This window comes from Camarhynchus parvulus, chromosome 11 (assembly GCF_901933205.1).
Source record: "Camarhynchus parvulus chromosome 11, STF_HiC, whole genome shotgun sequence".
Taxonomy (NCBI): domain Eukaryota; kingdom Metazoa; phylum Chordata; class Aves; order Passeriformes; family Thraupidae; genus Camarhynchus; species Camarhynchus parvulus.
The window spans coordinates 20271381-20294012 of record NC_044581.1 but is presented as its reverse complement, the minus strand read 5'-3'; the positions used below and the strand labels follow the sequence as shown (position 1 = coordinate 20294012).

The following is a 22632-nucleotide window of genomic DNA, read 5'->3' as shown; positions in this document are numbered from 1 at the left end:
TTATTTTAAGACAAAGAAATAATTGCTCATGAAGACAGAGGAAACATGGGTGAACAATGGAATCAGACACAACAGAAACTATTCCAAGGGCAACAAAGCAGTTTTCACTCTGAGTAAAAGGCACCAGGGAACTTCTTAATGTTTTTGTGTTAAGGGAACACACTGCCTGGGCAGTAAACAGGGACATTTGTCCCTACAGGCTCCTCTCCCCTTTGTACCTTCTGCCTCCAGTTCCCAGTGTTTCCATTTCCTCAATGGCCTTTCTGCCTCCAAATGGGAATTGCTGTAGATTACCTGAAGACACTGAGTATCAGTGTAATTATTGTAATTATTTTCCAGGACTAAAGTCATTAAACAATTGTAAGACTGGCTAATACATGTGAAAGTAAGACACTATTCCAGCATTATCTGCACATCTGGGTAAGCAGTTACTGTAGAAACACACCCAGAATCAGAGGGAGCAGGGTCTGTGCCAGCAGGGATCAGGCTGCTCGTGCCACCCCACTCAGAGCTGCTGCTCCTCTGGCACAGCCTGGACAAAAGCAGGTAAAGTGCTTATTTCAGTGCCACAGCCCAGCTGCCCATAGATTTCTGTGCTTTCTTTTTAGATTGCTTCCATGGTATTCTGTTTTAAATCCTGCAAAAACTGAAGTACAGTGTGTGAGGGTTTCCTTTAACAGCATATAATGCCAACCAAGCACTGGAGTGTCTTGCATGCAGGGAATTATGTGTGAGCTTTCATGTTTAAAATAGTCAGCTCTGTGAGCAAAGTGTGTCTGCATTTTATTTTCTTCAGTTATCTTTGATGAGGATTAATGAATGAATGGTCATAAAGAGCTCTAAAATCCTACGAAAGCATACTAAGAGCACACACACTTAACTATTGTGAGCAAAGGATAATGTTTAAAGCTTACCTGGAATTTCACTCCAGCTATAGATGGATGAGTCATTGTCACAGAAAATTTAACAGTTTCAATTAAGAAGCAGAAAAACATTAAAGAAGTTAAAGCAAACACTTGATGACTGACGAGGAAAAGTATCTTTGTGGTAAATGAGCTGAGTAAAACTGTTTGTCCACACTAACCCTTGGAATTTTTCTGCAAATATGCTTTATTTTCCACGGGGCTTTACAAAACCAAACCCCTCCACAACATCAGCCAGCCATAAAAATGGTAAATATAAATAATTGTATCTACATTACTGAGCTCTACAACTGTATTTACAAATCTAATTATTCACAAGTCTTTTGCAGACATAAAACATTTTCAAGCAGGTCTATGTGCTAAACCAGAGTAGCACAGATCCTTAACTTTTTCACTACATAAAAAACCCCCCACTTTTCCAACAGTATTGTTTTCATTGCCTGCACACTTGAGCTTGTTCCAAACTTGCCTACCTTATAAACAGATGATTTTGAGACCTGCCCACTCCAAACACACACACACCTGTGTATTGAAGTGTACAATTCCCACTCAGGGAGCTGCAAACACACCTTGCTCCCACACAGCTTGAGATGTGAGCACATGTGTGGATATATATAGTAAGTACATGCTTGTTTGGGCAGAACAAAAGTGATACAAAACAAAGTGTCTGGAAAATATTAAGGGCAAAAAGAACTTTTCTCCACAAAAAGTGATGTATTTTATAACAACAAACATACCAGTGAAATGGTGCAAAACCTTCCTTTGACATTTAACTCTAAGATCCAGATGTTTCCTAGTCTGCCAGCATTTAGGATTTCTTTTCTAAAAGTTAGAAAAGAAAAATTAACCAGGAATCTATGAAATTTAGAAATTTGCCGTAATTTCTGTTGTCAAGAGAACTGTTGATACTTTTTTGGGATGTCTTTGTCATTCCTTCCCCTTGATCTCACAACATTCTAAGGAGGCAAACCGCACGGCAGCTAGGATCGAGATGGGAATACACTGCCAGGTGCTAATTAACAGCCTGGGAACAATTAGATGATGCCAATCAGTACAGAGACACACCGCCATCAACTCCGATGCCCGCGGGGCACTGGCCAACTTCAGCAGAATCACAGAACATTATTCTGAGTTGGAAGAGACCCACAGGGCTCATGGAGCCCAGCCCCTACGCGAGAGGCGCACACGAGGATCGAGCCCAGGGGCTGTGCCAGGTACGCCCAGCACCGCCCGGCCCGGGCACACCGAGGCTGCGCTGTGCCTCCCGCCGGGCCGGGACGAGCTCCCCGCCCTGCCCGTGCCGGGACTCGGCCGAGAAACGCGCTTTCGGCTTCTCCCCCTCGGGCTGAGGGAGGTGCCGGACCCTCCTGAAGTACGGGCGGGACCCGCTTCCCACCGGCGCGGGGACGCGGCCGCCTCGCTCCCCGCCAGCCCCGGGCCGGGCGGGGCGGCCTCTCCGCCCGCTCCCCGTCGGAGAGGGGAAAACGGCTCTGGGGGCACAGCCGGCCCAGGGGCACAGCCGGCCCAGGGGCACAGCCGGCCCGGCGACACGCGTGGCCCGAGAGCGTTTTCTTTCAGCGCGGCTCCAACAGCGCCGGACACAAACCCTACGGACGGCCGTGACACGGGCTGCGCGGCGCTCGCTCAGGCCCGCTCTGGGCTCCCTCGGGTCGCGGCCGTGGCCGGGCTGAGGCAGCGACCCGGCTCGCTCAGGCCGTGGCTGTGGCGGTGGCCGTGGCTGGGCTCCCTCTGGCCCGTGGCCGTGGCGGCGCTCCCTCATGGCCCTGCTGAGCCCCCCCGGGCCCGTGCTCAGCTGCCTCAGGCCGCGGCCGTGGCATCTCAGGCCGTGGCCGGGCTGAGGCAGTAACCCGGCTCGCTCAGGCCATGGGCGGGCTCCCTCAGGCGCTGTTGGGCTCGCTGTGGCCGTGGCCGAGCCCCCTCGGGCCGGTGCCGGGCTCCGCTCCAGCCCCGCCGCGGCCGCCCCCCCGCACCGCCCCACAGGAGCCCCTCGGGGCGCGGCCCCGCCCCCGGCGGGCGCTGATTGGCCGCGCGCGGTGCCGATCGCGCGGCGGTTGCATCACCCGGGGCGGGGCCGGCCCGCGCGGTGTCGCAATCGGCGCTGGCCGCACGCGCACGGTACCGAGCGCGGCCCGCCCGGCCCCTCCGCCGCTCGCGCCGCTCAGGTAAGCGCGGGGGGCGCGTGCGGGGCCGGGGGGCCGCGGCCGCCCCCGCCCGCCGGGCCCCGCTCGGCAGCGCGTGATGCAATCGGCGGGCGGCCCCGGCTCCCTCCCTCCCCTCCCCCGGTGAAGTCACGGCTTGGCAGCGCCGGGCACCCCCCGCGCCCCGCTCGGACGGGGGAGGAGCGGCGCGGCCTCGGCGGGCGGGCGGCCCGGGGAGGGCGGCGGCGGCGCCATGGGCCCGCCGGGGAGGGCCGGGCCGGTGCCGGTCCCCGCGGTCGGTCCCGGCCCGGGGGCGGGGGAAACGAGGCCGCGCCGGGGCGGCTCCGGGGCTCACGGGGCGGCGGGAGCGCGGCCGGCCGAGGGGCCGCGGGGAGCGCGGCCGGGAGCGGCCCGGTACCGCCCGGGGAGCCTCGGGGCGGACGTGTCGGGCCCCTCGCGAGTTCCCGTAGCTCCCGTGGCGCTCCCGTGGCGAGTTTGAGCCCGCGGTTTGGCAGGCAGGGCGCTCCGCGTCGGCCTTGGCGCTGACATCCGGCAGGAAGAGCCCCAGCTCCGGAACGGGGCCGTGCCGAGCCTCTTCGGAAAGAATAAGCACTTAGCATTGGCAAAACTTTGGGATTTAAGGAATTGGTTTATCGTTAGAAATCACAGCTGACGTTGTAATTCCAAAGACTGTTCTGATACCTCCTGCCTCCCAGTGTCTGGGATTCTGCCATACTAAAATACATGTTTATGTGTTCTGTTACAGTCTGTTAAGGATGTCAGAGTGTATTTGTCTTTTAAGATGTGTATTAAAAATGGAGATTCTGAAATAAATGTGGAAAGGTGATGTTGTCAGCTGTGACAAGAAATGGGATTGAGCTACCTAGTGCCAAAAGCGTTGTGTGCCAGCCTTCAGTGAGAGTCAGCACCATCTCCTGCACACCTGTGAGTGTGACCCGTGCCGGAGCCGCGCCCCCGTTGTTCTGCAAATGTGTGCCTGAGCTCCGTGCCCCTGGCCTTAGCACGGGGTCATTGGAATCCCGACTCGGATCCTGTCAGGGTATTCCTGGTGAAGTCTGACAGAAGAGAGGTCCCTGTTGCTGTTCAGATTGGGACCGATTTTGCATTTGACAAGACAGCTTTGTGAATTTGAGCAATAAAGTTATTCTAATGATCAGAATCACCACAGTTACACCTCAAGAAAGGAGCAGAGAGAAGCACTTTGTATTTTTTGAAAAACAAATACTAACTGAATTGGCAAAACAGTTTTGGGGGCTTTTGACACTTTTTTTTTGCTGAAGCAAACATTTGGAAGTTTAATGTCTTTATTTTTTGTATGTGTGAAAGCAAATGAGGGCCTTCATTGCTTCACGGGTCCCTGAGGAGTAGTGTGAGACAGTAAGAAACATCTTTGTGCCTGAGAAGACACCTCTTGAGTTCCCAGCTATTATGCTGTAGTGGGTGGCCAGCTGCTTTCCTGGGTGGCCAGTTGGTGGCCCAAGGAGAGAACCAGGCAGTTCTAACTGGCCACTGGAAACAGTACCATGTGTTGGGTGGAACCAGCCTAGGGCTGTTGCTGGGCTGAAGCTCATGAGCAGCTTTATGGGAACAAGATGCTGGGAAACTGGGCTGGCTCTCTGAGGAGTTGTCTCCTGCTGTGCTGGGGCTGTCAGCAGTCACAGGAAAGCAACCTGTGTGGAGGGGCCTGGAGCAGCTGTGGGTGTGTGCACGGGCTCTGGGAGGTCTGAGCCCTGTGTGCCTGCCCTTCATGGCCTCTCCAGTGACCATGGCCTTCACCTCAGCCTTCCTGAGAGTCCCCTCAGTGTGTCCCGTACCTGCTGCTGCCTTTAAATCTCCTTGCAGGATGCCCATAGCGCCTGTTGCTACCTGGGGCAGCCTTCTGACAGTTGCTGATAGGCATCCAGCCTCCAAATACCAGGCGGAAAAACAAGTTCCAAGCCCCAGTTGGCACTCTGTAGCTCTGTGATGCAGTTCAGTGCTAGTGCTAGTTTAGTGCTACTTGCTCTGCATATTCTTTGGTGCAGGACAGGAATCCAGGTGTCACCTGTCCCAGTTAAGGGTTCTGATCAGGCCAGATAAGAGCACATCTCACTCAAGAAACAGTAATTTCATAAAAAACAAATCAGCTCCAGTGGGAAGGGACTGAGGGAGGTCTGTTCTAGCAGGCAGGGCTGGAATTCGTGTTTGAGAGGTGTGACACTGGTTATCTCTTCTCTGCTTATATCCATGTACTGCCCAACTGAAATCCTTCATTAATATTAGGTTTAATGGAACAAATAGTTTTTCATTGAACCATAGGGAAATTTAATAGAGATAGGAAAGAAGTGTTAAAGCAGTATTAAGTAGTTTTGATAGCATAGAGAGAAGTAGCATATGGAACCTGATGAAGAAACTTGTTACATGTCAGGTGGGGTTCCTTTGGGGGCAGGAGCCACCCCTTCCTCTGTAGTAGGAGCACAAAAATCAGTTGTGAAAATGGTGTGGGTTACATAACTGGCCTGTGCAGGTGGACTTTGCAGGCACTGAAATGTGTTGAAGCAGAGGGGACAGCAAAGCATTCTGTTAGATTTGGAAAAGGTGTCACAAATCTACTTGTCAGAGACAACCTAGGAGAGCTGTACATTTGTACATGCTTTGAGGGCTGCAGAAATCCTCTACTGTAAAATGAAGTGCAGACAAGGCCAGTGTATGCTCTAACAGGAGCAGGCACTTACACCTCGAGTAAGAATGTCTGTGCAATTACACATGCACAGCTGCTACAACCGGCCCTGCCAGTCTGGGGCTGGGCACAGAACACCTCCTTAGCTGGGTGTTCAGTGTAGCTCAGCCTAACTGCTTGTTAGGTCGGCATCTGACACTGAAACATGGTTTGCAAAAGTTGCTTGAAGTGTTGCAGTTGGGGAAATACTAACACAGAGGTGTTAGACACTATGTATTTAGATTCAGCTCCACAGATGCCAGAAAGTGTTGATGGTCTCATTCTGCCCTGAAATAGGAAAATGAAAAGATTTCTTGATAGGAAGGGTGTGGGCATACTCACACATCTTCACAAGTGGGAAGACCTCTTGGTGACAGAGAATGTTAATTTTGAGCAACATTCAAGCCAAATTTAGTGGGCTTTTCCATGAATGTTATTGAACCACACTCTGCAGCTGCATCTCATTCTGCCTCCTTCATCATGGAAGAAAATATGCAGTTGATCTGCACAGTTGAATTTTAACATTTTAATGATAGCCCTTCCAAAAGTAAAACAGCAACACAGACTGCTGAGAAAAACAATCAGGAACAGTACACATGAACCTGTGAGTTTAGAAGGACCAGTGATACTCAGGAGGTCACTACAGACCTCTCGCACATCCCGGCATTCATCTGCTGTTATGGATGTGAGAGGTGTTCCTGGGCTGGACTCTGCCCATCCTGGCAGTCCAGCTGTGCCCATCCTGGCAGTCCAGCTGTGCCCATCCTGGCAGTCCAGCTGTGCCCATCCTGGCAGTCCTGCTGTGCCCATCCTGGCAGTCAGCTCTGCCCAGTGCTGCTGCAGCTTTTCCCCAGCCCCCTGGAGGATGTGTCTCACTGGTTGTGTGATACTGCATGTCTGTGTGACACTGCTGGGCTGCACTGCTGCCACACAGCCTGACCTTGCAGTAGGATTGTTTAGTGCTGCTTAAATGTTTTCAACATGACAATCCACACGGATCTGACTGATCACTGGGTATTTTTCACTGGAGCCATAGGTAGGTGTTTCAGGAGCTTAGGACCACCCTGTTGTCCTTCCCCTCTTCTCTCCCAGCCATATAGGAAGTCATCCTGTGAGATGAGAAGAGAAGGGGACCTGCTGTTAGCCTTGCCAGGGCCTTGGCCCTGCAGCTGTGGTGGAATCCTCCTTGTGCCACCAGTAGGGCCAGGAGCAGGCTGACCTCAGCAGCGGGAGCACGTCAGTCAGGTGAGAGGATGTCTTGCTCATCAGGAGGTTTGTGTGCTGGACAGGAGAGGGGACAATGACCAGTGCACCAACCATGCAGGTGACCTTATTTATGGATGAGTCAGCTCTGCTTGCTGTCTTTTAATGGGTGACAGTCCTCTGTTGTAGAGTTGTGATCTACACTGCCATCAGCCTGTGCTCCTGTCCCACCTTGAGTGATACTGTTACAGGTTCGGCACGCTGCTTGTGGTGGAATGTCACCCAGACACGGCCTTTGCAATGCACTACCTTCCATAGATTTATTTTTCCACTCAGTACCAGTAGACCAGACAACACCACCAAATTGAACATCATCTTCAAAACAAGTGCTGTAAGGTGGTTGAGGAAAGGTGGACAGGGTGAGCACCCTTGCTCCAGAGAAAAGAGATCAGGGAGGAATTTGTCTGCGGATACACCCAGAGATGTGGTCCGAAGAGGACAAGGATCAAATACCCCTGTTGGTCAAGAGTCAGGCTGTTAATAGGTTTAAGCCACAGAAGGAAAACTCCAGTCTGAAAACTAAGAAAATTGTATAACTGGAGGAAAAGTTAGACAGTGGAACATGTTGCCAAGACAGAGGTTGTGAAACTGGAGATATTTGAGGCTAGGCTAGACACCCATCCATCAGGGATGGCTTTGGAATAACTGAGTGAAGCCAGTGAACAATTCAAACAGCTTGACTAGATGACCCAGTAATAGTCCCATCCAATCCAAATATGTTGGAGACTTCAGAAATGCAGTTGGCAGCTTGTCCACTTCCAGCACAATTACGATGTGTTATGCCAGATGTACCATCGGTACTTTATGCTAAAGCCAGTGATGTATAAGATTGTAGCTGAAGCCAGCATCTTTAATAGCTTTTTTTTTCCCTACTAGGTTCACCTTGCTCTTAATCCATGTGAAGATCCGTTGGAAAGACCTTCTAGAAACCCAAGAGTTTTCAGTCTCCTAATAAATTCTGCTGTGTCCAAGAACAGCCTGCCCAAATGAGCAAGACATCCCAACAGAACCCCAGCACAGATGCGAGCGGAGTAAGTGTGATTCACACTCAAGCACACTCCAGTGGTCTGCAGCAGGTTCCCCAGCTGGTGCCAGTCAGTCCTGGTGGTGGAGGCAAAGCTGTGCCTCCGAGCAAACAGGGAAAGAAGAGTTCCTTTGTGGATAGAAACAGTGATGAGTATCGTCAGCGCAGAGAGCGGAACAACATGGCCGTGAAAAAGAGCCGCTTAAAAAGCAAGCAGAAAGCACAAGACACACTGCAAAGGGTCAACCAGCTTAAAGAAGAAAATGAACGTTTAGAGGCAAAAATTAAACTCCTGACCAAGGAGCTGAGTGTACTGAAAGACTTGTTCCTTGAGCATGCCCACAATTTTGCAGATAACGTGCAACCTGTTGGCACTGAGACCACCACAACAACTCCAGAAAACAGTGGACAGTAGGCACCTGTGACCTCATGGAACAAACTCTTGAGCTGCAGCTTGTCTGCAGTGCCCGTGCAGTAACCCAGCAAAAACTGTACCTTTAGCCATTGTTTTGTGGAGATTTTCTTCTTTTAGATTTAACACTGAAGATTTGTAACAATTAAACCAGAAACTGGTTAACTGTTTGTTTTAAATATTTTGCTCCTCAAAGATTTATGCAGATCTGAACTCCTAGCTAACTAGGAATGTAATATTTAGGAGATAACATTTTCACAGGAATATTCACTTACCATTTTAGACTTTGCATAATGGGAGGAATCCAGCAGGATGGCTCACTGTAGTATCAGAAACTTGTGATTAAATAGAACATTTTTAAATACCTGTCAGAGTATTTTAGCCCTTTGTTTTCTCCATTACATATTACAAACTGCAAAGGCTGTGGAGAATTTTTGCTTTTTACTTTAAATCTGTAGAATTTAAGTCCTATGAAGCACCATGTAGGTCCCTCCTGCCCAGTTATAGTTAATGGGGAGGTTGTATAGTTAATAGTGAGCTGGGATGCTTACCAATGTTCACCAGAAAAATAACAATATGCTCAATATATACAGGCACTTGGCCTCCAAAAAGCATCATGTACAAGAGGCAAAGCAGCACACTGACAAAGCCTTTTATTGAAGCTTGTATTTCATATTGCTCACATAGTGACTGGAGCCTTAGGAGAACAAGAGCTTTTTTCCAGAAAATTTCAAAATGCCACCAAAAAACTGTGCCCTGCAAAATTGCATTCTTGCTGGGGAGGAGGTATTGGGGAGAACAAATAGTGCAGCTTGGCTTTGCAGTGGAAGGGGCAGGACAGCAGGCATGGAACTGGGATGCATGGATCACTGCTGGCTGACATTACAGAAATGTACAGTGATTTTAAAAATAAATGGCCCTAGTAACTGATTCAGTGGAATTTCTACAGCCATCATACATCTGTGTGAAGGAGTATCTTTAGCCTTGTTTTATTTCCATAGAAGTTTTTCTGTAGCAACTTTTTTATTGCTACTGCTTAGTCTTTGCCACGATCCATACTGCAGTGCTATGTGCTATACTGAGGATTTAAACACAGTAAAGCAGGAACTTTGATGTAACTTTAATTTATTTTAATTTTTAAATATTTCATTGATGGTATGGTTATTTTACATTTAACCCGTGTGTCTGTCTTGTAGATTACTACACTGTCTTAATTTCCCTCTTACACTACCTTTATCCATAGATTATTTGGAGGATGCTTGTTTGCTCTGTATCTGCACTTAGGAAAAAACTTGGATGTTATCTCTATGAAGATACTGTTAGAGAATGAAACCTTGAGAAGTTCTTTTTTGAATTTAAACTTTTAATACATGTGGAAAACTTTGATGGATTGTTTTGGATTATGTTAGACTTCTTGCAGATATGTTTTTTCATTCCAACTGCACCTGAAGTTGGTAGGGTTGAAATACCAGGAGCTAATAAAAATGTTTTGCTTGTAGTGGCCTCATTTTTCCCATCCCTTTTCTATCTCCCTGAAGTGCAGAGTTGCCCAAGTCACACAGCTGTCTTGGAGAAATCAGTGCAATAGTCTCTGTTCCCCTCTTCCACTCAGGTTTCTGCTCCATGGAAGCCATCAGAAACTCACTACAGTTTTGTCTAAATGTCTGATTTAACAAAAAAGGCAAAAAAAAAAAAAAGAAATTTAAGACTGAAAATATATTGCATTTACATGGGGGGCGGGGAGAGAAGTAGAACACCAAAAATTCCAAGGAAAAGATGACCTGAAGGCATCTCCTTTGTTACTGCACGGCCCTGGTGGAAAGGCCAGTGCTGATCTCTTCCCTGGATCTCTGACCTGCACTGGGGCTGTCTGGCCCCATTGTCCTGAACTTGGTTTGCCAGGCTGCTGTGGGGCCCTCCTCTGCAGTCTGAAGAGGGGCTGCAAATCCTGGCTCTTTGTGATTTTGGTGGAAATGATTTCTTGGCTCTCCTGAGTGAGCGTGATCCTCTTTCCAAAGCTCTCATGGGTGACTTCTCCACCTGTTGCTCCTGACAGCTCTGACCCCATTTCCTTCACGTTTAAAACCAAACCACTGAGTTACAAAAGTAATTTGTTTGGAAAATGAAATTTCTGGTTTATCAGCCTCTGCACTTTTTTTTTTTTACTGATGCTGTGGTTTAAGCCCAACTGGAAAATAAACCCCACGCAGCCACTCCCATCCCCCAACCCTCAGGTGAGAGAGAAGAAACGCAGATTAGGGGTTGAGATACCAATTTACTGTTACTGGAACAATTTACAATTTAACAGCAACCAGATGAGAGAACAATCAGTGACAGTGACATCACCAATGACAGCAGCACCAATGACAGCAGCGTGTGACAGAGGGCAATGGCCAAAGTGCTTGGAGCTGGACAGGGACAGGGCCAGGAGTGACCAGGACACAGGGACAGGGCCAGAGTGACCAGAACACAGGGACAGGGCCAGAGTGACCTGAATGGCGATGTGGCCTCTGCACGGCACCTTGGCCTTGTCCCCACCGGGCACTCACGGGGACAGCCACCCTGGCCTTGGGGACAGTGGGACAGCAACCCTCTGGCCTTGGCAGGCACCAGGACATGGTTCCCTGGTCTTGGGGACACCGGGACAAGGATCCCTGGCTGACACTGGAACAAGGATCCCTGTCCTCGACTGGCACCAGGACAATGATCCTTGTCCTTGGCTGGCAGCAGGACAAGGCCCAGAGGAGCAGTGGCTCTGTGCAGCACCTCACTCGTGATTGGAACAAATCCACGTTTAAATGTGCCCCAGTGAGAGGCTGCAGGAGAGGGCTCAGGCTTATTCCAAGCCCCCCTGCCAAAGCAGCTGCAGGGAGCAAGGGCCATTTCCCCCAGTGTGAAGCAGCCCAGGCTGGGCAGCAGAGTACCTCCATCCCACCCTCTGCTGCAGGGCACAGAAAATTTCACTGTGGACCTATAAAAGTTAAAATTTTCCTTTTGACTCATGATTCTTAACTCCAGTCTGTGGCAGAATCCAGTGCCTGTCAGTACAAAAGGAGTTACAGCACATTTCCCAGGAGACCTGATTCCCATTTTCCCAGTGTCCCCCAAGGGAAGGGGTCTGCTCCAGCCCCCAGAGCACTCCCTGAACACCCCCTGTAGCTGCAGCAGGGTAATTGGCAGGTGAATTCAGAGTGCACCCAACCCCAGGGAGCTCCAGCAATTTGCTGGAACAATTTACATGTATCATTTCAGAAGTGCTCAGACGTTTCTAAACACACAAATTTGCCTGGCGTAAGACACATTCTGTTACTTCGGTGCCAACCCTATTCAAGTCTGTTTGTGCCAAGGGGAAAAGGCATTTGGGAAAACATGACAGAATATAAAATATCTTGATGTAGTCAAAAAGAAAATTTGCCATAACCTGTACTTTCACCCCATTAATACACTTAAATTTATTAAACACCACTTTTTAACACTTTGCCTTTTTAAAAAAGATTTATTCCCCCTCCCATCCCCAATTTAGTTCTAATTCACTTTTTGCTTAAGTGGATAAAAGTGATCATAATTACAGAACGATCTGGAATGAAGGATGAAATGGACATTCACCAAGTTCGTGGGCCTGATGATGAAGACCAGTGGGGGAAAATGAAAACGGTGCCGCATCCCGAGCAGAGCCCGAGCAGAGCCCGAGCAGAGCCCGAGCATCCCCGGCTGCAGCAGGGGCGGGCGCTGCCCGGAGGCTCCGAGCGGCCGCGCCCAGGGCAGAACCGGCTCTGCCTCCTCCCTGCCCGACCTGTTCTGCGGCCCCGCTCCCGCTCCCGCTCCCGCCAGCGCCCAGCACAGCCAGGGGAGGCCTCCCAGCTGCTCCGGGGCGCCGGCTCAGCTGAAACAGCTCCAAAGCTCTCCTCCCTTCCTAATCTGTGCATGTTACTGTAGAACAGAGGCAGCAGCAAGGTTCAGTGCCCACAGCAGTGAGCCATCATCATCATCATCATCATCATCATCATCATCATCATCATCATCATCATCATCATCATCATCATCCCCTGGCGTGTTCAGAGCCTGCCACAGTGTCGGGGTCTCTGGCTGCTCAGAGTGACCCCGAGATTGTTCAAAGTCTCTTTTCCCAGCCCAGTGCTTGAAGAAGCAGTCAGGGCTCTTCATTTCTCAGTCTCAAGGTTGTTTATTGTTTCTTATCTATCAAATTCTTTCTCCTGCCCTGCCGAGGTCCGTCCAGCAGGACAGTTCCAGGCACTCTGCCTGCCCCCAGGGCAGTGTTATGTCTTTATACTAAAAACTACATACACAATGTTTACAATTACTTTCCAATACCTATCACCTGTGTTAGACAGTGAGCTTCTACTCTAAACCAATCTGTAAGTGCCAACATCACAGCAGAAGATGGAGGCCAAGAAGAAGAAGGAGAAAGGCTGGACATGCCCAGTTCTCTCCATCTTGCCTCCTGAACCTCCATACCAGAAACCCCAAAATCTATTTTCCACCCTGTGATAACTTCACTATTATTCTACCTAAACTGTTGTGGCTTGCTGATCTTCACATAAGGTTGGTAATTTGCTCCACGGGTCATAACCAACCCCACAGGTGTTCTGGGCTCTGTCCCAGGGTCTCTGAGCCCCCTGGCAGGGTCCTGGCCATCCTGGGCAGCCAGAGGGATGTGCTGGGCTCCCACACCACAGGACAACTCTTGGCTGTGGAGGGAACAGGGCTGGGGCCACAAGCACTCTTTAGCCCTGAGAAAACCTGAGTTTTTGGGGCAGATGAGTTCAGAGCAATGCCAGTGTAGTCTCTGTGTTCTCATATCTGCAATGCTCCCAAAGCAAAGCCTGATGTCCTTGTGCAGGTAACAGAATTCAGAGGTGGAACATTCCAGTCACCACAGCAGGGACACCAATGCAGCAGCACATACAAGCTCCTGATCTCACAACCTCCCCCCTGAAAAAAATGTTTCCCTTCACAGTCAAGAAGTCAAGGGCAGCAATGGCCTCTTACAAACCAATGTCAAGAAACCTCTAAAAATGTAAATAGGCTTATTTATTAATTGAGTGACATGAATGAAGTCCTCTGGATTGTTTCACGTTTCTTTGGTCTCCCACATGAAGGTTCCTCCACAGCAATGGATCACCAGGCTGTCGGGAATAAAGGGCAGGTTCTTGCCACACAGACCAACCTGCTCAGCAAAAGGAGCTCTCCTGGAGCAATGTATATGAGGATTCTTGAGGAAATGATTTCAGGCCTAAATCCGGTGCTGGAGTGTCGCCACATTTCTCTCCACAGAGAAAAGCAAGGCACAATTCTTCCCAAAAATATTTCTGGGTTTCACATTCTCTGAACCTCAGAGAAATGAAAAGTAATTCTTATCCTTTGCTGTGCCTGTGTTGTGCCAAAGTAGAATGCAATATGGAGATTGTTTACCCAGTGATGGTGTTGTGTTTCCTTGGTCTATCAGGGCCAGGTGTGTGTGTGTGTCAGGACTGTTGGGGGACAGTCATGCGATTCTGTGCAGTTGAGTGCTTGGCAGATTCAGTTTAGATGTAATGTAATATAATATAGAATAATATAGTATAATAAAGTAATTAATTAGCCTTCTGATAAGACGGAGTCAGATGCATCATTGTTTCCCCTCGTTGGGCATTCCCCGCAATCCAGTGCTGGGGGCAGGCAGCAAGGCAGTGGCAGTGGTTCCTGACACCACCCAAGCCCCCAGGTGACACAGGGAGCTCACTGACCCATCACCCGTGGGTCAGTGCCTGGTGTGAGCAGCAGAGCTGAGCTGCTCTGATGCAGCTCAGCTGATCCCTTCAGTGGGACATCCTCACCTGGCAGGCACTGAGACCCAGAAAGGCCCTGATGCTCTGCTGTGGCTTCAGCTCCTCCTGGCACAGCAGAGGGACGTTCTGAAGTGGCTTTGCAGTCAAACTGCAACAGAATCTGAATATTGAACGGGAGTTTTGATGTGTATGTAGAGTGAGAAAGATTATTTTTATGTAGTTACCAGCACCTAGTGCTATTTTATGGTGCAAGAAGTGTATTTATTATCCGGCAAGCTGATGAATACCTACAGCAAAGAGAAGCTTCTCTTGGTAATTTAGATCTTGCATGAGTGGAAAATAACTTTGTGACTAGTATCAATATGTTTGTAAGGTATCCAAATAAGATTTACATTATTTCATTCTGAACTGTCTAACACTGAACAGTTAAAAATATCATGCTGTAGAGCATATGCTGCTGAATGACCATGAGCCCTGCAGCGAAGATATTCCCTTCTTTCAACTTTCAAGGGTCATGAACACCACAGCAATCTGTGTTTTTAAGGAACAAATAGATGAACAAATCTAATGAGCATGGGATTATGTTTGAAGGATCAGTACAGCCACTGTCCAGAGCAGAGAACTCTGGCTAGGGAAGGGTCAAAGTTTGCAGGGCACAAATTGGTAGTAGGGTCAGATAAAGAAGCAGGAACTGGAGCAGAGAAGTAAAATGACCACGAAGTTGTGAACACAAATGATGCCAAGGTGAATTTTAATCAAAATTTGTTTCTGCTTAGTACACGGATACAGATCCATAAGGAAAATGTCATTATGTCCACTGAGAACAACTGATTTTTATTTCTGTTTTTCACAGTACTTGTGATGAAGTTTAAAAAAGGACTTAAGAGTGTTACAATTGCTCATAGCTTTCAGATAATCCATTTGGCATTTTAGAGTCCCAATCATCAAAATTCAGATTTAACTGCAAGATACATCTGAGTTGAGATCTGGCAGAAGTATAAGCCCCACTGCTAAGGCAGCAGGGTTATTTGGCTGCCACTTGGTCACGTAAACTGCTGATTTTCTTGCTATTAAGAATTGGATGCATTTTATTTTATATGCTGCAGCATTAAATCAGAGCGATGACTGATTAGTTGAGGCAATAAGTACCACCCTGAAGTTTACTGCTTTTGGCTGGAGAGGCAGCCAAACGATTTGGCACTGCTCTGGCCTTCTGCCATGAAAGCCTCGATTTCCTGCACGGTCCGTGGGACGCAGGTGAGCAGCTCCATGCCCGTGGCTGTCACCACGATGTCGTCCTCGATGCGCACCTGCACGGGAGCACACGGTCACCCCAGGCAGCAGCAGCAGCAGCAGGGAGGGCACAAGGTGCTGCTGCTGCAGCCCAGGCAGAGCATCACACTGCAAGCAGGAGTTGGCACCACCAGCACCTTGGGGCTCTGCAGGCTGCAGTTCCCCTTGGCCACTGGCCCCTGCCACCCTCCTGGGGTCACACAGGCTTTGGGGGTGGTGGCCCCCAGGTGCCCCTGCTGCAGTGGGTACCTCCAGGACAGTCTGAGCAAGGGGCTGCAGCAGGGAGCTCATGCTGTGTCATTCCATGGGGCCAGGAAATCTCAACCCCCTGACAGCAGGAGCAGTGAAAAGAACATTCTTCCCTGGATTTGCCTCCAGCCTTCCTAGCACATGCCTTGCTAGGGACAGTGCCTCCTGATGCCCACAGTGTCTGCTCTCAAAGCTCTCCTGTTTCTGAGCTGAAATTCAGGGAGCTTCTCTTTGCCTTTTTTTGCATTTAAAACTTCTCTTTTTTTTTTTCACTTAAAACTTCAATCTATGGGGGCAGTAAATTCAAACCCCTGACAGCAGGAGCAGTAAAAAGAACATTCTTCCCTGGATTTGCCTCCAGCCTTCTTAGCTTGCCAGGGACATGCCTTGCTAGGGACAGTGCCTCCTGATGCCCACAGTGTCTGCTCTCAAAGCTCTCCTGTTTCTGAGCTGAAATTCAGGGAGCTTCTCTTTGCACTTAAAACTTTCCTCTTGACACAATAAACTTTCAAAGTGAAACTTTGAACATTAAATAGCTTGTGGCTGATATTCCACACATTGAACTTTGAGCTGGTGAGAAAGTAGATCAGACATTTCCTTTAAAATACAATCACTAAATTTCAAATCCTGGATGGAAAAAGCAGATCCTCTCAGTTTTTCAACTCTTGCTATTAAAATGAAAAGTGTGCTCCATTTCTGTTTGTCTCTAATCTCTTCTTACCAGTAAATGTGCCTACACAGTCATTCCCATTATCTTATCAGAAAAATGTTGCTAAGTTGCTAAGCTGCAATAAAAGCAATTTTAGTAAGGTGCAAATCCAAAAGAACACAAACCCTGGGTACTCCCACCTTACAATTGCTTTAATTGTTTCTGACCTCTTGACATTTTCAACTAAAAATAAAGCTGGTTAACATTTGTACTTCTGATTGCAAAATAATCCATTTGTTCAAACAAAATGAGTCATCCAGTCCTTATTAAACTGTTTAATGATGTCTTTGCCAGATTATTTCTTTTACTTGGTATCAAGTTAAGTGTATTATAAAGTAGAATTAAATAAACAAACTCCATTGAGTTTACACATTTGTTTTGGACAGCTGTAAATTTGAAGGCTCTGCATGCTCAGTGTGCCTGAAAGGCTGGTGCCTTGCTGCAGAACAGATCAGCAACACAGGCAATGACTCTGCACTTGAACAGAATTTATCAGGATGGGCTTCTTGATTCTCTGCTTCTAATTTGACTGCTGAGCAAAACACAACCCAAGCATTCAGCAGGAGGGCCCCACTGCATCCAAAGGCAAATCCTGCCATGTGCCTGTCCTCCCTGGGTGGATCAGTCCCTGCCAAAAACCTGATGGTAACCCTGCAGGAGTGCCAGCATCCAGGGACAGACCTGGGAAGGTGGCAAAAGCCAATCACCTTGGCAAGCCCAGCCAGTGTAAATGGAGCTGGACACAGCTGATGACGTGGAAAGTAAACATGTCAGCGCAAAAGTAAGTCTGAGAGCAGAGGGAAGGACAGACACAGCTAGAACTGGCTCTGCCTACAGAGAGAGTCTTTTCCCAAGCACTGCCAGCTCCACAAACCTCCCCCTGCTTGAGCTGAAATTCCCCAGCTACAGTGACATATCAGCCACAATTCAGCCTCTTGACCAGTAACTAGCAAAAAACCAAGAAAAGTGGTTTGTGCTTTCCAGTTCAGTGCTTCATGACTTCACAATACCTCTGCACTCTTTGGGAGGATGAACTGACTTAAAGCAGAGCAATGAAAGCTAGACTACAGTGGGGAAGAACAACTGGGGCAAGGTGTCTGTCTGCTGTTCTCTATCTAGGCCACAAGAGAAAATCAGGATGGGGAAGCAGCTGGGAAATAGGTGAGAGTGATGTAAGGACCAGGGAAAGGAAGGGACAGTGAGGTGAGACAGGACTGACAAATAATGGACAGAGAGAGCTGGGACTGGCTAAGGAGCCCAGGGAGGGAGATCCTGGTGGAGGTGACAAGTGAGACATCCTGAATGAGGAGAGCACACAGGGGCTGGAGCTGCCAAAGGAGGGGACTGAGAGTGACCAGATGGAGGAGGATGAGGGCCATGCCCTGTGACTCCTTGTACAGGAGGAGCATTGTTAGGAGATCACACAATCTGTGTCACAGCCCAGCTGTGATCTGCTGTGAAAAGGGGGAGAGCCAGCACTGTCCCATCAGCCTGCTCAGCATCAGCAACTCCAAATGCTCTCTGGGATGTGGATGGAGGCACACAGAACCACTGGTCCCTGGGACCACCCACCACTCCCTAAGAACAGGCCACTTCTTTCCCCAGAATCTAATCCTTCCTGTACTGGATGAATCTCACCTGAAATGGATGCTTGCCACAAGAGAAAAGTCAGATTCCCCATTTTCAGTGCATAATTTTTCCTTTGCCTAAAAGCAACATGAGTGCAGAGGAAGAGGCTCTCAAGGGGAAGGAAATTGTTTCATTTGCTGTTTTCCTTCACACCCTCCATGCTTCACCCTGAGTTTAAACTCAGCAGCAGCAAGAAGCAGCTTCAGAGGACCTGCAAAACCTTCCCCACAGGAGAGCCTGTCATTTGGTCTTGTCTTCTGTCCAAATGGACAAAAGATGCTGGATCTCTGGCAAGGATGACTGGTCTGGGACTGCCTTTCCCAGAGGGGGACAGTGGTTATGAAACTTGCTCTCAGAGCTGTCCCTGTTTGCAGGCTCTTTGTTCATTAGTACTGCTTGTTTCAGGGCTACAGAGTGGTTTGGAGTTGGGCACTGAAGTGTGAGGCTCTCTGCACCCCCAGCTTGGGAGGCTTTACTTTCTTGGTGTGAAATGGCAGACTTCAAAAAACCACTCCTGTAAAGATGCAGTGGCCAGGAATGCCAGGACTGCTCCAAAAATGCCTTTTTCTTATCAAGGGCAGTGGCATGATCTGTCTAGCTAGACCTGATTGCACAACTGCCTGACACCAGCAGCAGGCCATCATGTGGCTCCACTCAATGGCCCCAGCTCCGTCCCAAAGCAGGGCCTGGGGGCACAGCCAAGGACAGCACAGGAGTTAAATACCAGGGCTGCTGTCAGCCCCTACAGCCTCGCACTTTGTCCTCACTTACTAACACAGCCCTGCTCCCCAGAGCCTCCTGAGTTACCTTCCAACAGAAACAGGGTTGAAACTCTTACTAATTTCTTTTGGATGATAATATATATACGAGGCTTTTGACAATCGAGAAACTCTTTTGGCCAATTAAATAATCCTGATTTGCATGATGACAGATGCCAGATGCCAAAAAAGGCAACTGATGAAATGTCCCCCTTTTTTTTTTTTTTCATCTATTGATCATTTGTTTGATTATGGCTGTGGAAAGCAGCAACACTATCACTGCAAGACCTCAGAGTGGGACAGCTGCCTGGAAATGATGCCAGGACATGGCCACACGTGGGACCATCCAAAGCAGACAGGCACAGGTCTGGCTGGAGGACCCTGGGTCTGCTCCTACAGAGGCAGCTGTGCAGGCAAGGGAGCTTATTTCAACTCAGCCATCGACTTCCCAATCATTTTTAACAGAGCAAGCTAATCCTGAGCAGAGTTTGACTTCTGCTGAGAGGGACTGGGTAGGAAGCAGAGCTGCTGCACCAAACGCAGGCTGCAGGGAAGGAAGGCACTTTGCTGCTGTTCCACAGTGCCTGTGCCAAGGTGTTTGCTGTATGTGCTCTGTGCTCAGGAAATCTCATCCCATGCTGGACTCTTCTTGGCACAAGCAGGTTTCATTCACAACCAAGCCCTCGTGTCAAGAGAACCTTTATTTTAAATGTCCACATTCAAATGTTGACATTTTTATAGAAGAGGATCAATATCAGTAGAGTGAGGCCATAGATTTAATTAGATTAACTGATACAGATGGAGAAAAAAGCCTCAGGTGCCCAGTCCCTTCATCCAGACTCAAAAAGAAGCATTAAACTACAATCTAAATACAGGTTAGAAATAGCTGGTCTTACTTTAACCTAATTATGTTAATTAGACAAGAGAAAAGGGCTGAAGAAGGTTTATAAGCACCTAGCAGTAGTTTTTGGGTTGTCTACATCTATCACTTCCCTAGGGAGAACTTTCAAAGGAAGTTAAGTATGTACATTGTGACAACTGCTTTCCCATGAAAACTTTTGTAGAAATGCTGTGCAGCACTATTACTGTGATACAATAAGCAATATTAAAAAGTAGATGAGCATAATGTTTACTGCCTAGTAAACAATTTCATTTCACAATACAAATTCACCATAAACTCAGAAAAACAGAGCCTAATCTTCTGAAAAATAAAATCAGGACAGAGACAACTTTATGGCTCTCTGAACCCAAGGTAGAAGCAGTTGTCTTGCTCTTTATTTGGTTTAGCATTTATTCTGAGTAAGGGAGGTACTACTGTTTTGAAACATATTGTAATATTAGCAGATCTTCAAGTTCCTGGGCTTTGTAAAACTGTTTAATTTTTAAATGAGAAAAATCTGTAAATGAAAGTAATGCATTTACCACCCATCTGCCTTTCAGCATTTCCTCTAAGTTGCACAGCTTTCAGATATTAAGTCTAGTGCTAGTTCTACAAATCCTAGGGAAAATAAAGCCTGAACAGAGACTGAATGTGTAAGGCCAAAGAAAGACTGAATGGCTTTACTTTGAGAAAACATCATATGAACTGCATGAATCAGTAATCAGCTTATGAAGAATGGAAATGTCAAACCCTAAAGGGCAGCATTTGGAGTCAGCATTTCCCCTTCCCCGAGGATTCAGCTGCTTTTCCTGAGCAATACATACAACTGTATGCACCTCCCTGTATTTGCACATCTGTGTTTATTCAGGAGCCTGTGGGGCAGAGTCCAGGCAGAGCAAAGGTGCCCTGGGCCAGGCACTGTGCCAGATCCAGCAGCAGCCCTCGTCCCACAGGAGCTCTGACCTGGCTGAACTGGACCTTGGGTTTGCAGATGGAGAACTGAAGTGCATGTGACTGAAACGTCCCAAAACTGGCCAAGGAAGTTTGTGAAGGACTGAACCCAACAGCTGTCAAGTAAAGAGTGCAGGGCTTCAGAGAGGCAACATCCCCTGGGCACTGCCTGCTTCCCCCTGCAGGGACCTGGCCTTGACCCAGGGGAGGGGAAAAGCCCCAGTCAGGAGGTCCCTGAGCAGCAGGGACAGCCCCAAAGGCTGAGCTGAGCACGAAGGTGGAAGGGCTGCTGATGGACCTGCCCTGCAGGGCATGGACACCTCACACTGCCTCTCCTGCCCTGCTCCTGCAGCTCCCACAATCTCCTCATGGCCAACTCCAGCCAGCACAAATTACGCTCAATGGCTTCAGCCTTGCCCTTCCTGGCACACCACAAGGGCTTTGCTTCTCAATGCAGAGACTTGGCACAGTCAAGAAAATTACTGAAAGCCCAAAAAAACCATGAATTCAAGGTGAATTTATAAAAAATCCACAAATTCCCCGTGTGGACAGACTTACTTAGAATTACAGTGGTGTTACTTCAGTGAATGTTAGCTCATTTTTGAAGTGAATTACACTAAACCAAATCAAGAACATTTCTCTCTCTGCAGAGAGAAATGCACAACTTATTTCCTTTTGTAGAATGTGTTTTACTTTTACACTTGAAGGAAGATTGGACTGGTTGTAGTGAACTCTTCAGCTACAACTGACACCAACAGTAGCCCCTGTACTATTAATATTTGTCATTTAAAAAAATGGGCTTTTTAAAAAAAGGTTAAAAAAGATATTTTTTAATCCCATAGAAAGAAAGTTTTCTGGCATGCTTTTGTGAGAAATACTCACTGACTCTGGATAAACTAGAATGAAACATTTTGTTCATAACTGAGCACTCTACACAGCACAATTTGCATTTTCTTTTATGCAGAATCAAGTCAGAAGGGTAAAGATGGAAAAACTTATTTTGATTGCTCTATAATTCAGCTTTTGTGAAGAATTCAGAAATATTCAGATGTATTCCAGTCTTAGATTTTATTTTCATTCTTCTCCTGGACAAAATCAAGTGACAACATCTGGCTCAGGGTATGTGTGTATTATTATTTTTTTCTCTCTAAGTAAAATGTATTGTTCACAGGGGGATCAGAGATTAAGATTTTTGCTCAATCGTTTTTGGGCTGCCCCTTCTTTTAGCAAAGTTTGTTGGCTAGCTCTCCTTACAAGTCATCATTACAGGAAGCTAAACAAAAATGAGGGAACAAAGTTTGCTTGAAATCTCTGGAACAAAAGTGCCTGATCCAGCAACTTATTACCAAGGTGGAGATCCCAGGCTGTCACTCCTATTCTGTGCAAGCACAGGCAGAAGGTGAGCCACAGGCACAGCTCAGGCTGCAGAAATGGAGTGGGCATTCACAGCCATTTGGGAAAAATGTGGGCTTTGCTGAGCAATTTCAGGGAAAGCCCACCGGGAATCAATTCAATTGCCCAAAAACTCCCACAGAGCATGTTTACATGGAAAATGGAGACATTTAAACCCGTTTCCATTGCAGTGTGAAGGTACACAAGCACATCACAGTGTTCTTTTAAAGTACATTTCAGTGTGTGCTGTCACACAGAATGTGCTCCCAGTTAGGAAATGCAGAATTAGCTGCCTTTTGTTCACCAGTACCTCAGCTCTCTGGCTGGCAAATCTTGATAAAGAAACAACACAGAGACAGATAATGTCCCAGACCTCAGCAGTGAATTAAACACCAGCAAGGGTAAAGTCCTGTGTCTCCCAACAAGGCTGCACCCACACCATGGGTGGCTGCCCTGGAGCCTGGTTGGCTCCCATGACCAGG

The 22632-nt window shown here is 48.0% G+C and overlaps 2 protein-coding genes across 4 annotated transcripts in view; one reads left to right on the top strand and one right to left on the bottom strand.

Moving 5' to 3' along the window:
* Positions 1-3003: 3003 nt before the first annotated feature.
* CEBPG (CCAAT enhancer binding protein gamma) lies at positions 3004-10007 on the top strand. Of its 2 annotated transcripts, XM_030956293.1 has the most exons (3): positions 3011-3106; positions 6894-7046; positions 7941-10007. In XM_030956293.1, exon 3 carries the CDS (start codon positions 8051-8053, stop codon positions 8501-8503), a length of 453 nt encoding a protein of 150 aa, XP_030812153.1. In that variant the 5' UTR covers positions 3011-3106; positions 6894-7046; positions 7941-8050; the 3' UTR covers positions 8504-10007. The 2 variants fall into 2 exon arrangements, with proteins under 2 accessions (XP_030812151.1, XP_030812153.1); XM_030956291.1 differs by lacking the exon at positions 6894-7046 and having other exon boundaries at positions 3004-3106.
* Positions 10008-13580: 3573 nt separating this feature from the next.
* PEPD (peptidase D) overlaps positions 13581-22632 on the bottom strand; it is a 151832-nt gene continuing 142780 nt past the window's right edge. Inside the window, exon 14 of one of the 2 annotated variants that reach the window (XM_030955803.1) lies at positions 13581-15599. In XM_030955803.1, the coding sequence (XP_030811663.1) occupies positions 15450-15599 (150 nt within the window). In that variant the 3' untranslated portion in view covers positions 13581-15449. The remainder of the gene's footprint in view (positions 15600-22632) is intronic. The other variant, XM_030955802.1, reaches the window with a different exon arrangement.